This window comes from Hirundo rustica, chromosome W (assembly GCF_015227805.2).
Source record: "Hirundo rustica isolate bHirRus1 chromosome W, bHirRus1.pri.v3, whole genome shotgun sequence".
NCBI lineage: Eukaryota > Metazoa > Chordata > Aves > Passeriformes > Hirundinidae > Hirundo > Hirundo rustica.
The window spans coordinates 2,332,010-2,346,997 of NC_053487.1; the positions used below are offsets into that span (position 1 = coordinate 2,332,010).

At 44.2% G+C, this 14,988-nt stretch overlaps 1 protein-coding gene across 1 annotated transcript in view; it reads left to right on the plus strand.

The window, feature by feature from the left end:
• The first annotated feature begins 966 nt into the window (after window positions 1–966).
• LOC120764910 (sorting nexin-18-like) overlaps window positions 967–14,988 on the plus strand; it is a 60,576-nt gene continuing 46,554 nt past the window's right edge. Inside the window, 2 exon segments of the mRNA XM_040089042.2 lie at window positions 967–1,506; window positions 1,508–2,826. Of these exon segments, the coding sequence (XP_039944976.1) occupies window positions 1,271–1,506; window positions 1,508–2,826 (1,555 nt within the window). The 5' untranslated portion in view covers window positions 967–1,270.

Sequence of the window (14,988 nt, forward strand, 5' to 3'; positions counted from 1 at the left end):
GGAATAAAAAAGTTAGCTCATGTGCCAGTCCAAACATAAAAAAGATATAATAGGACATGTTTTCATAGTTACCCGGTGAACTACGAGTTAAACAAATGTTTTTCTTTCCTCTTATGTGTTGTAGCAACTCTTATCTTTTTACCATGCATGATCCCTTGCTTAGTACAACTTATTCAACACGTAATCAAAGGGATGCAGGGAGTAGCCATGCCTACTGATCCAGAGATGGCTACAAAAGGACAGAAATTGATGTCACTGCAAATAATTGCAAAACCAAAAAAGACCCAAGAACAGAAAATTAAGTCAATGATAACTAAAGTTTGTAAAGACAATTATTAAAAATAAAAGAAGAGGGATTGAGAGGAATTACAAGATTTGTCTTTACAAACAAGTCCTGGGTCTGCTGGTAGATAAAACTAGCACTGAGAGATAAGAGAAACAATGGGAAGGATTCTACTGATTGATGAATGGAAAAGAAGATACTTGCCTTTACAAACAAACCATAGGTTTTGTTTGTAAATGAAATTTAATATTGAAAGATGAAAGCAACAATGGAGAAAAACCCATAAATCCCATAAAATTTAAAAATTAGGGGGGTTATACATTAAAAGGGGAATCTTAGGCATTTCGGGAAGTCTGTACCTCTCAAGTACCTCAGCCAATGGGGAAAGAGAGAGGGAAATGCGGCCGGGAAATTAGGATAAAAAGGAGGCTGTGTCCTCCGAAAAACTGAGAGACCCCAGGGGAAATGCCCCATGGCCTCTCCCTTTATTTGAATAAAGAAAAAGGACTCCTCTGTCTCCCTTTTGGACATAAACCTCTGGTGTTCGTGGATTGATTTTCCTAACAAGGGAAGAGGTCGCGGAGGGGAGGATGAGCGGGAGCACGACCGGAGTTTGGCGCTCACCCTTCGGCCGGTCGGACGTCAGGGTCCGGGCGGGGAAGGGGCGGGCCGGACGGTGCCCATCGATGGGGCCGGCCGCTCTGCTCTCGGCTCCTCTGTCCTGCCTCTCGGCTCTGGATTAGCGACACTGGCGACATGGGACATCCGTCGGCTCGGCTCGGCCCCTGCGCCCTGCCTCGCCCGCCGAGGTAAAGCCGGGACTGGGAGCCGACCGCGCCGCAGTGCAGCGGAGCTCGGGGAGCCAGCTGCAACATCACGGCGGGCCAGACACAGAGGGCCACGGCACTCTCCTGCACAGCCCCACCGGCGTGGTGAGGTGAAGGGCGGCAGCGGGGAGCCCCCGGAGGGCGGTTGGGCAGTGGGGCCATGGCGCTGCGGGCCCGGGCGCTGTACGACTTCAGATCGGAGAACCCGGGGGAAATCTCGCTGAGGGAGCATGAGGTGCTGAGCCTCTGCAGTGAGCAGGACATCGAGGGTTGGCTGGAGGGTATCAACGGCCACGGCGAACGAGGTCTCTTCCCGGCCTCCTACGTGCAGGTGCTCCGAGCCGCCGAGACGCCGCCGCCCGCCCGCTACGCCTACCTGCCTGCCGGCGGTTTCGAGCTGTTTGCTGCCCTCCGCCGCCTTCAAGCCGGCGACACTAGAGGCCCCGCCGGCGGCGACGCCTAAGCCCTTCTCGCTTCCCCCCGCCGCCTCCGGGTACCCTTCCCTGCCGCCACCCTACGGCGGCTCCTACCAGCTCAGCCAGGTCAGCGATGACGACTGGGACGATGACTGGGACGAAAGCTCCACGGTGGCCCATGAGCCAGGCTCCCAGAGCAGCTCCTACCCCGTCTACGAGGCAACGGGCAGATGGGCCTCTGGCCGCTACCACCTGTCCATGCAGTCTGAGATGTCCCTGAGCTCCCGCAGTGGCCACCTGGCAGGCCACCTCCACCTGCCCAGCAGCAGCACCAAGAGTTTGGCCACGGTAAGCCACAACCTCAACCGCTTCTCAACCTTTGTCAAGTCTGGTGGGGAGGCCTTCGTGCTGGGTGAAGTATCAGGCTTTGTGAAGGATGGGGACAAACTCTGCGTGGTGCTGGGCCCCCGGGGCCCTGAGTGGCAGGAGAACCCCTACCCCTTCCAGTGCTCCATTGAGGACCCCACCAAACAGACTAAATTCAAGGGCATGAAGAGTTACATCGCCTGCAAGCTGGTGCCCAGCTACACTGGGCAGCAGGTGCACCGCCGCTACAAGCACTTTGACTGGCTCTATGGGCGCCTGTCTGAGAAGTTCCCTGTCATCTCTGTGCCCCACTTGCCAGAGAAGCAGGCCACTGGCCGCTTTGAGGAGGACTTCATCTCCAAACATCGCAAAGGCCTGGCCTGGTGGATGGACCACATGTGCGGCCACCCCGTGCTGGCTCAGTGTGATGCCTTCCAGCACTTCCTCACCTGTCCCAGTACAGATGAAAAGACCTGGAAACAAGGCAAGCGCAAGGCTGAGAAGGATGAGATGGTGGGTGCCGACTTTTTCCTGACCATCAGTGTCTCTGCTGGCTCTGGGGCTGGCCTGGACTTGCATGAGGTAGAAAGTCAGGTGGATGGCTTCAAAGCTTTCATGAAGAAGATGGATGAAAGTGCACTGCAGCTTAGTCACACAGCCAATGAATTTGCTCGCAAACAAGTCACTGGTTTCAGGAAGGAATACCAGAAGGTGGGACACTCCTTTAAGTCTCTCAGTCAGGCATTTGAGCTGGACCAGCAGGCCTTTTCTGCTGGCCTCAACCAAGCCATAGCCTTCACTGCAGAAGCCTATGATGCCATTGGGGACCTCTTTGCAGATCAGCCTCGGCAGGACCTTGATGCTGTGATGGATTTGTTAGCACTGTATCAGGGGCATTTGGCCAGCTTTCCAGATATCATCCATGTCCAGAAAGGTAACACCTTTACATGTTTTCTGAAACTATGAAGTTTTATGTTTCAGTGGTGTGCACACAGATATGGAGACAAAGGGATAAATTTGCTCTGCATCTGGCTTGCTGGCCTTGAGTTAAATTTTTCAGTGTTTACTCAGGTAAACTGTTGCTAAAAATACAAAATAACACATCAGTGGCAATTTACATTCTGTGCCAAAGGTCTATACATTGTTGGGAATTTTATTGGCCAGAGGTTACTGTGTTTGGTTCTGTCTCTGAAAGAAACCACATCTGCCTATACTCTGATACATTAAAGATTAATGGACTTGTTTACAAAGCCTGAAGATAAAGTGGTATGAAAACATCTATTACTCTCTGATGTATATTAGTTATCTTAAATCTCTTATCTAGTAGATAATAAATATGAAGTAAACTGAAGATGGAGATAGTCTGATTGACTACTTAGTTTGAGGTGCACATGGTGTGTGTATTTTTCAGTGTCAGACATTCAGATGAGATGTTTAAAAGTTACTGGGGTTTGTCAGTTCAGCCATACATTAAACTCTCTTGCTACCTGTGTAAGGATGATGGTCTGCCATGATGTTCTTGGTGTTGTTTATCCTTTGCCCTTATTACCACAAAAAGATGTTGCACAACTGTTATCCTTTTATCATCTTTCTGGCTGAAACATGCTTCTGAGGTTCAGGTTGCTGTTTGTATGATGCTTTGTGATCCACTAGAGAAAAAGGAACTCAAAATATGAAAAAATCATCTGCTATATAACTAGTGACACTTGTTCAGACTAATCTATGCTTATAGCATGATATATGTGTAGATGATTTCCCAGCTGTGAAGTTAATACTAATCATATATTCATCATTATGAAAAGACTAACCCATCATTCATTCTTTTTGCTGTTATATATGATCAAGGATGTGTGGGGATTAGAACTGTAAAAGAGACTGAGAAAACATCACATATTCAGTACAGAAATGGCTATGTGTAACAGTTATTCAATAAAATGTGCGAGCTTCTTTATTGAAAATTATTTTGGAGCTTAATAGGCTGTGTTGTACTCCACAAGACGCAGAGCATGAGTTGTCACCCATGGTGAATCAATCTTTTCTCCCCTTATGTGTCATTTCCAAGATTTTTGCATCTGGAACAGTACCTTGAGTTTTATGGTAAAAATGTTGGAAGAGTTTTTCCAATAGATCAAAAAGGCAGGCTTCCAGAAGGTGTGCATTATTGCTGGGAAAAACTGAGAAGGCAAAGTTCGTATAAAGTGCACAAATTGTTATTTTAAAAAAGTAATCTTTTCATTAAAATTACATGTATCAATGTCAGATTTTCATTCTTCTGTCAAATCTTGAAAATGATGAGTGGAAAAGTAAACAATATTGTTTTGAATAAAAAAGGGAAGTGTGTAATTTAATCTTAAAGGAGTTGTTCTGTTAGTTGCTGTGTCATTGTGTTCTGATAACAACTTTAAAGTATTTTAAATTTGGAAAGAAGGATGACCTTGGTAATGCCTCGTGCTTGAGAGTAGAGAATTTTGTAGTGAGTTGTCAAATAATAATAGGATTATTTGTAAGCTTCTGGAAAAAAAACAGGGAAAGATTTTTAATTAGGTGAAATAACACAGCAGATGATATATACTATTTAAATACTGTACCCTCAAAATTTACTACTATATAAAGTTCTTCAATGTAATATTCTTGGAGACTTTACTCTGAGGATTGTGAATAAGTTACATGCTTGACTCAACCCATATTTCCTTCAACTTGCATAGGTCTGTTTCCTTTATAATTCTGTTTAAACCTGCACTTATTGCTTAGGTTTACCATGCTGAACCAGAGAAAGCTCATCTAACTGAGGTTCCACTAGAGTAGTGCATGAGCATGATGTATGTAGAGCTGATTTTGTGCCAGAGCACTGTCTTGGAACTGGTTGGAGAACTGTACAGTCAGTCTGTGTGCAAGTGTTGATGCTCCAGCACTTCTAAGACTGCCTTTAACATGATATTATGCCTGATACATATTTGCCTTTAGAAAATGGCATGCTGTGTTGGTTTTGCATGGCCTGGTTTTTGGTAGTGGGGGGGCCACAGAGGTGCCTTCTGTGAGAAGATACTAGAAACTTCTACCATGTCCAGCAGAGCCAATCCCCGATGGCTCTGAAGATGGACCTGCCACTGGCTAAGGCTGGGCCAAGTAGAGATGATGGTAACACATCTGTGATAACATATATAAGAAGAAAATCAAAACAAAGTGGGGACAGTTTTAATTCCAGCTAGAGAAGAGGAGGAGGTGAGACCATGTGAGGGAAACAACATGGAGACACTAAGGTCAGTGGAGAAGAAGGGGGAGAAGGTGCTTCAGGCACCAGAGTCAAGATTCCTCTGCAGGCTGTGGTGAAGACCATGGTGAAGCAGGCTGTCCCCCTGCAGCCCATGGAGGTCCACAGGGAATGCAGAGATCCACTTGCAGCCTGTGGGGGAGGTTCCCATGCCAGAGCAAGTGGATGCCTGGAGGAGGCTGTGATCCAGTGGGAGACCTGGTGGAGAGATGGGGCCTGTTTCCAGGCTGGAGCAGCCTGTCCTTGGAGGACTGCACCCCGTGGAAGAGTGACCTATGCTGCAGCAGTTTTGGGAAGACTGTTTGCCCATGGGAGGGACTCAGGTTGCAGCAGTTTTGGGAGGACTACTGCTCGTGAGATTGGAACCATGCTGGAGAAGTTGGTGGAGAACTGTCTCCCGTGGGAAGGGACCCCATGGAGTAGCAGGGGAATGACTCCTCTCCTTGAGCAGCAGAAGAAAACATCAGGTGATGAACTGACCAGAACCCCCACCCGCTGTCTCCATGCACTGTTGGTGGGAAGGAGGGAGGCACTGGGGGAAAAAAGGTGGTTTTAAGGTCTTATTTTACTTCTCATTTTCATGCTGTGATCTTCTTAGTAATAAATGCACTTTATATCTCTAAGTCAAGCCTGTTTTGCCCTTGGAGTGTTTTCTCCTAGTCCTTATCTCAACTCATGAACCCTTTGTTTAAATTTTTCTTTCCTCATTCCAGCTGTGGCAGGGGAGGGTGAGTTAACGGCTGTCATAGGTGCCTGGCATTTGACCAGTGTCTAACTACGACACATGCATTTGAGATAGTGGTCTTTTGAGTGTCCATGTTAATCCTAGGAATAGGGTTAGAGCCAGGTTTTGTTGTCATTCCCTTTACAAAATAGGCAAACTGGAAGAAAACTGAGAGGAAGATATTTTTTACTCACAGTATAGTGCTTTTTTATTACTTTAAAAAGTTACTTGTAAGAAGGTATAATTTTTCAGATCAGATGAAAATATGAATTGTTGGGTGTTCTTGCAACAAGAGCTTTCTTTTAAATTTGCTAACTGTGGTAGTTGTCAGTATTTGAGAATTTTCTGAGTAGACCAAGCAAAAATCTTTCAGTGTTTTCTTTTCTAATGTGCATCTTCTTTGTGTGTGTCCTTAGAAGTGGTAGAAACAACAAGCTGTTTGATATATTGCTTACACGGCCATGACTTTAAAAAGATGAACTCAGAAGATAGGAGTACTTTGCCATTTTTCTTCTACATAGTGCAAATGCATTGTCCACTTGGGGAAAAACTTGAAGCATTTTCTAGACTCCATTTCTATATTGTCCTAGACCTGAGAAGGACCAAAAAATAAAGGCTGCTATGCTCAAAACATACCCATATCTGTGGGTAGAATATAACTCTCTTGTCCTGTTATAGGTTTGCCCTACTGCAGATAGTTGAGCAGGTGCTTAATGTGATTTGGAAGTGTATTTTGTGGTATGGACTGAGAAGTCTGCATGTCTGGTGTTTGTGAATAATTTCTGCAACTCTTCTGCAAAAAGAAGGCCAGAGCATCTCTGAGCCAGAGACAAAATTTTCCCTCCATTCAGGCTTTATCTTTTCCCTTAGAATTATGAATGAAAGCCATGTAAGCCTCACTACTGCTTTGTGTATCAGCAGGAAAATGTGTTAACTATTGTGATCTTTTATTGTTTTGGGGTTCAGGTATTTCTGCCTCCCATGTTGAGGATACCATACATGGTCTGAAGTGTGCCAAAAGAGGTTTTCATTTTGGTCACTTTTGTAAAATATGTGGACCACTGGACTGTGTGAATATTTTCAAGCTGTTTATTATCTTATTAGTATTGTAAATATTTTATGAAATGGCAATAACTTCAATAGGTTTTAAAAGATTACTCACCTTCATCTTGTGCACCCAGTGTTTAAGGAATGTTCTGTGAGAAAAGAAAAAGTTGAACTTCCTGCTCTGGAAGAGACAGAGGAAAGATTTGAACTCCCTTATGCCAGTTGAAGACCAACTTCTATTTTAGTAAGCTTTGTCACGACCCACTGGTAGGGGACGTGATGTTTGTTGTAAGTTCTCATCAGAGTGAACAAAGAAACCAGACCAAGGGTCAGGGAACTCATAAGTTTTATTTTACAATCATCTTAACTCTGGCAACTAACCCACTGCTTAGACTCAAAAGGTGTTGCCTAACAAACCCTTAATTTACAGTACACTTCAATAAGCTCTCAATTCCTGCAACAAACTTCTCAAAGGTGCTAGCTCACAAGCCACAACACACTAAGACAAGCTCTCCACTCCCACGACAAACTTTTGTACAGAGTACAAGGTAGACTATGATAACTGTGCTTTGCCCAGGCAAAGCAAGGGACAAGAGAAATAAAGGCAGAAAAGAGAGAGAAAAGAAAGATCACCAATCCTTAAATCCCCTATTGGTACTGCGGCGTGGATGGTCTGGAGCTGGTGAAGCAAAGAAAGCAAAAGAGCAGGAAAAGAGAAGAGGGAAAGCTATCAGTTTCCTTTTATAGTTAATCTGGTGCATGCCTCATGTAAACTAGAGTTTTCATGCTGTTTTGTTCGTGTGTGCACAGTCAGCCCTTTGAGCCCTCCTTCAGGAAGTGAGTTGGGGGGTAGGGAGAGTTGAAGGGGGCACAAGTCTCAAGGCAGAGCAGGAAGTTGGCTCAGAACAGTGCTGCCCCACCTCTGTGGGACCCTCTCTTCCAATTGTTGTAATAGAATGTTTGAGACAAACCATGCTTACACCTGATCCTCCACAGGCTTGAAAAATAAGTTGCACTTCTGTAATTTCTTTTGCAGAACTGGTGTATCTTTCAAGAAATGCTAGCTTTAGTGACTCTAATTTGGAGAAGAAAAGCAGCCTCTCATCTTCATTTGTAATGGACAATGCCTTTTTTTCCGTGTTTTTAAGGTCTACTATGATGGGTTGACCCTGGCTGGAGGCCTCTCTGTCACTTGCCTCCTCAACTAAACAAGGAAGAAAAAATATAACAAAAGGCTCATGAGGGAAGACAATGACAGGGAAAGATCACTCAGAATTCTGTCATGGGCAAAACAGACTTGACTTGGGGAAAATTTAACAGATTTGAGAAAGTGGCCTAAATGTTTTCTAAGATGTAAGCAGCAATTCCATTTTGTCTGCAGGGCAAGATTTAAAATAATTATTTTCAAAAATATCTGAATGACTCTTGCTTCTTGATCACCATTTGTTAAAATAAAATAATATGATAACACGAATTAACTTTAGCACATTTATTACAATCCCCCCTCTTCCAAATTCACCAATTTAATTCGTGTTCTGGTTATAGTCTTTTTTCTCTGTCAAGATAAAAAAGCCTCTTAACCATTATTCAGTTAACCTTTCCCCTGTCGTTTTGTTCCAATATGTTCTCTCTATGTTTCCCTCCTGTATCTGAGCTTCAAATTTCTCCAACACTTGGGCAGCAGTACTCTTTTCCTCGGTTAAGTTCATAATTTTTGAGGTGGCTTTGCCTTTGGCTAATCCCCCTGAAGCTAATTCAGGGTCCATAGGAAGGGCTGCTATTTGCATTCCCTGGACTACGGTGTGAATTAGTCTTATTAGGCAAGGTATTAAACAAGGTAAGAACACTAACCCAGCTACTGAGCACAGGGTAAAGAACCCCACCTTTTTCCACCAATTTCCTGTTCCAAATATTTGATCCCACCATGATGCTTTTAGGATCGAATTCCATTTCTGCACTGGGACGTGTGCCACTTTTTTAATTTCTGCAGCCAAATCTCTGATAGTTTCTCCATAGTCATTTATTTCGATACAGCATTCTGAGTCATTAAACTTCCCACACACGCCTCCTTCCTCTGCTAATAAATAGTCCAGAGCTATTCGATTTTGGTACACGAAAGCTCTCATCTGTGAGTGTTGTTTGGCTAACAATTCCAGGGCGTCTGAGGTGTGGTTAGACACTATTTCTACTACAGCTTGTAACCCGATTAGCCAGTTCAATAAGTATACTGGGGTTCTGTATCCCCAACTTCCATCCTGTGCCCAGGTGGCTGGACCATAGTATTCTATGATGCGTTCTGCAGGCCATTCTTCCTCTCCCCATTTCTGATTCCCTCCCACTTGTGGGAGTCCTTTCTTTACCTCTCGCTTTCTCCTGCTGAGGGTTTCATACAAAGGAGCCCCTAGTAAATTGCTACCAGTTCTGGGGAGTGTAAAGAAAGAGGGTCTAATCATACCTAGGGTACAAGACCCTTTCCACTTCCGGGGCAGTTCACTGTATGCTCTTTTCCCACAGATCCAATAAATTCCGCTGGGAGCTTTCCATTTAATATCTATATTTTCCGGTTTGTCCCAAAATTCCACTAGTTCAGTTAAGGAGTAATAAGGGTTAGCGTTAGTGAATTCATGCCAACAGAGTTCAATTTCCTCTACCCAGTTACACTTTTCTTGCTTTTCCTTTCCCCAGTACCCATTAGGGGGTTCTGGTTGCCATATTTTGGATCTATTGTTGGAATTTACAGCTAGAGTGGATAGACAAGGAGTGTATCCCACTACATCACTGTAAACATTCCCTTCTCTACTTATACAGATTGTCCCTATTACTCGTTCATCCAGTGTCCACCCTCCTGGTCGGGTTAAAGTGTTTAAGATTTTGTTATCCCATTTTAGCAACTGTTCAGGAGTTAAACTCTCACCTTTCCAGGGCCATCTTTCTGCGGATTTTAATCCTCCGCAGATCCAACAATTAGTCAGCCCTAATTCGGTAGCAATCTCTTGTACCAAATCCAGGAAAAGGTTTTTGCTGGAAGTAGCCAGACTCCAATCATTAGATTGTTTTTCCAATTGTTCATATTGTTCACTTAGTGTCCTCATTCTCTCCTGCTCCATTCTCTTTTTCTTAGCTGCCAATTCTTGTCGTTTAAATTCTAGGGCTACCTTTTGTATCTTGTTCTCAGGGTCTAACCCTTCCTCATCCTTAGAAAAACAAAAAACTTTGTCCATTCTTAAACAAACCCTTTCATCGTTTTCCCCCAACATATCGAGTAATATAGGTCCATTAGTTAAAGCAGCTGTTTGTAATTTCTCATTTTGTCCCACCCAATATGTTTTCCCGTTCAAGGCACACATTTTCAGTTTCCTCTTATCATAACATAAGGGGTTAACTTGTAGATATCCCACAAAAGTACTCTCTCTTTTCCCTCCAATCCAGACAGTTTTGTTACATTCTTTGCATGTTGTGATCAAAGGAAGACTGCTTACCTCCCTTCTTTTCCTAGCCATTGCCATCGGGTGATTGGATTTGTTCAATTTAACCCCTTCATTCCATTTGCGATTCTCCCCCTTTTTTTGTGTAAGCCAGTCTACTCGTACCCTGGATTCCAAAACTCCGTTCCGGGTAAGGTTTGAAGGGATCGTGGGGAGACTAGTTTCCATCCCCATCCCCTCTTGGGGTTCGTGGAGGCCATTCGTGGGGTACATGGCTCGACTCAGGATCACCAGGGTTACCCATAGACCTATCCCTCTGCTCCACCCTTCGCCCGTTGGGTTGCCACCAGCGGCGGGGTAATCCATCTTCTTGGCAGCAGGGATATTCTTCCGGGTCCCTGCCGGTGCTTCTCTGAGCATATCGCCTTTTGTACTGCTCCCACCTCGTTCTCCTTATTTGATCTGCTCTACAGGGTACTTTCAACGTTCTCCTGCACTCAATTACGAGTGGATCCGCCCTTTTATTTAATCCTCCCCTTATCCGTTTGGTGAAATAGTGGAACCACTCAGGAGAATCCAATTCGAACAATCCCGATTCTGTGGCAACGTATAGGAATAGATTGGTAAGCCTGACTTCCTCCTCGTAACAAGGTACACACAAATTCCAAGGTCTAGCTCCCCGGACACAATGAGTTACCCAAACTTGTTCACAATACCCGCACTTAAAATGAACAAAAGGATAGCAGGGACATCCTGCCTGAGTGCAACTTATCCGATAAGTGCTGGTCATTGGGTGTCTCGGTGAATTCTTAGCTTTAAATCTCCAGGCGCTGAGGTGATTTTCCATTGCGGAGAGCTGCTGTGTTGTTCCACCTTTTTCACTCGGGAGCAATGGGTCCAGCCTTTTTCTGCTGTTCTCACGGCAGTATCTGTTGTGAGGAGGACGAGGAAAGGTCCCTCCCAATGCGATGACAGCGGTGCTTCTTTCCACGCTCTGATCAACACTCGATCACCCGGCTGGATTTTGTGGATAGCAAACCCCAGCGGGGTGCTTTGTGCTACCAGTCCACGCTTCCGGAGTTCCTGTAAATTTTTGTTAATCACAACAATATAAGACTGGATCTGACAATCCTCTACCCGGGGGTGTCCAACTGGCATTCCATGCTCATAGGGCATTCCGTACAGCATCTCGAATGGAGATAATCCCGAACCTGAATGAGGTTGTGTCCTGATATTTAGGAGGGCTAGAGGGAGGCATTTGATCCATGTCATCTTAGTTTCCAGCATAAGTTTTGACAACTGTGCCTTCAGAGTTTGATTCATTCTCTCTACTTGACCTGAGCTCTGAGGATGCCAAGGTGTATGATATTCCCATCTGATTCCCAGAGCTTCTGCCAGGTTTCTTATGACCTTAGATGTAAAATGGGTTCCCTGATCTGAATCTATGGAGTCAGGGATTCCATATCTGGGAATTACTTCCTCTAATAATCTTCGTGCTACTGTTTGAGCTGTAGCCCTAGGGCTAGGGAATGCCTCCACCCAATGTGTTAATTGGTCTACTATCACTAGCAGATATCTATATCTACCTATTTTTGGTAACTCTGTGAAATCCACTTGTATTCTCCCAAAGGGGCGATATGCTAAAGGGCGTCCCCCTAATGCATTGTGCTTGACCTTTGACTTATTAATTTTCTGGCATACTAAGCAACTCTGAACCTCCTGCTTTGCTAACTCAAAAATACCTTTGCATCCAAAGAACTTTAGAAATTGTTCTGCTAAAGCTTGAGTTCCCCAATGAGTTTGTGCATGTAATCTTTTTAATATGATCCTGGCATAAGCCTTTGGAATCAATTCCCGACCGTCAGTCAATTTCCATTTCCCATTTATTAAACTTCCCCCTATTTTCTTGAAATCCTCAATCTCTTTTTCTGTGGGATGAGGAGAAACTTCTCTAAGATTTTCTGTCCTGCTTTCCAGGGTGTCCAGGGTTAGGAGAGCTGCTTTCCTGGCTTCCTGATCAGCCAGATTATTCCCACGTATTCTAAACTGCAGTCCAGCCTGGTGACTCTTCACATATACCACTGCAATGGCTTTTGGTTCCCTTACTGCCTTGAGAATTTGCCTTATTAAATCCTCATGTATTAAACCTTTTCCCCTAGTGTTCACTAGTCCTCTCTCCTCCCAGATTTTCCCAAAGGTATGCACTACCCCAAAAGCATACTTCGAGTCAGTAAAGATAGTCCCTATTTTTCCTTTAAGTCCTTTGAGAGCTTGCAATACAGCATACAATTCACATGCCTGAGCTGACCACGAAGTGCCCAAGGGGCCTGATTTTATTACTTCCCCAGTTTTTCCATCTATAATTGCATATCCTGATTTTCTTTTTCCTTCTATAACCCTGGCTGACCCATCTACGAACCATTTTTCCCCTTCTTCGAGCTCCTCGTCCTCCAGATCTTCTCTAACCTTTGTCTGTAATTCTACTAGGTCTATACAATTGTGTATAGGCTCAGATGAAGCTTCCCCAAACAGGAACCCAGCAGGATTACTTGCTTGTGTTGTTCTTAATTCTAATTCTGGAGCATGAAGGAGAATGGCCTCATACTTCAACAGTCTTGCATCCGTGAGCCATTTCTCAGCTTTTTGTTGCAAAATTGTTCTTACGTTATGTGGAGTATAAACTGTGATGGGAGCCCCGAAAGTAATCTTTTTGGCTTCTTCTACCAATAAGGCAACCGCTACTATTGCCTGTAAACATGTAGGCCACCCCCTGCTTACAGGGTCCAATAGTTTGGAAAGGTAACCTACAGGCTTTCTATCCCCAGCCCATTCTTGTGTCAACACCCCATGTGCTGTGTGGTTCCCTACATTTACAAATAATTGGAACTTCTTATTTATATCAGGGAGGTTTAATACTGGGGCAGTTACCAAAGCACCCTTTAATTGCTCTAATTCCTTATCATCCTGTTCTGTCCATTTTATCTTTTCTGCAGTTAATTTTTCATACAAGAATTTAGCTTTTTCACTATATCCTTCTATCCACTGTCTACAATAACCTAACAGCCCCAATAGCTGACGTACTTGTCTTTTGGTTTTAGGGGGGGGCAGTTCTACAATCCCAGCTATCCTTGCAGGATCCAATTTCTTTTTCCCTTTTACTAACCAATGCCCTAAGTATTTCACCCCAGATTCTGTGAACTGTAACTTTTGTTTTGCTACCTTCAATCCCTTTTCCCCTAAAAAGTTTAATAAATCAATAGTGCATTCTCTTACACCTTCCTCTGTTTCACCAGCCACCAATAGATCATCTACATATTGTAAGATCTTGGTCCCTTTCCTAGGGGAGAACTGACTTAGCAACTGTTCTAACGCTTGTCCAAATAAATTTGGGGAGTCCACGAATCCTTGGGGAAGTGAGGCCCACCTTAACTGTTGTTTCCTGTTAGTATCTGGATCCTCCCATTGAAATGCAAAAAAATCCCTGCTGCCTTCAGCTAAAGGGCAGGTCCAAAATGCATCTTTTAAGTCTATAACACTGTACCAAGTATCCTTCGGGGAGATCCTATTCAGAAGGGTGTAGGGGTTAGCCACCACAGGGAACCGAGTTCTTGTCCTTTCATTTATGGCTCTTAAATCTTGCACTAACCTATAATTCCCATCTCCCTTTTTAACAGCCAGTATTGGGGTATTGTGTCTGGACATACACGGCTCCAATATGCCCTTTTTGATCAAATCCTCTATTATAGGTTTCAGTCCCCGCCTCCCTTCTAAAGGGATTGGGTACTGCCTGATCCTTATGGGATCCTCAGGCTTCTCAATCTCAATTGATATAGGTTCCATAGCCAATTTCCCGGCTTCCTTCCCTGTATGCCATACCTTGGGGTTGATTTTGTCCTCATCTTCACAGGTTAGTTTGTATATGCTAACCATAATCTGTGAATTCCTTACGATGAGGTTAATACCCAGTGCAACAATCAAATCCCTACCCAGCAGGTTGTAATCAGCCTCTTCTACTAACAACATATCTCCCAAACAAATTTTATTCTCCGATTCTATTTCCACATTTTTAACTATGGGTACCTTAAACGGCTCCCCTTTAGCTCCTATAACCACCATAGAATCTTTGCTTATTTGGCATCCTGGGGGCAACTGTTTGAATGTACTTTTCTCAGCCCCTGAATCTACCAAAAAATCAATTTTTGTTCCTTGGGGTCCTATTTTTAATGTTATCAAGGGCTCTCCTGATGTTATGGACCCCAAAAGATAGAGCCCCTGACTTCCCTAGTCCTCCCGAAACATCTTCTCATCCCTTATCTTCTTCGGACAATCCCTTTTCATATGTCCCTTCTTTTTACAATAGAAACATTCCATTCCTTCCACCCAATTCCCTGAAGTCCCTTTTTGTGGACGTGTGGCTCCCTTCGGAGGTGCTTTCCTTAAGGGTTTCTCCGAAGCTTGTGGGCGTTCCTGTTTCTGGGCTTCCCTTACAGCAGCCACTAACACCCTAGCCTGTATTTTCTGTTTTTCCTCATCCCTTCTCATATAAACTTTTTGGGCTTCCCGCAGTAACTCCTGCAATCCCTTCTCCTGCCACCCCTCAATCTTTTCCAGCTTTTTCCTGATGTCCTC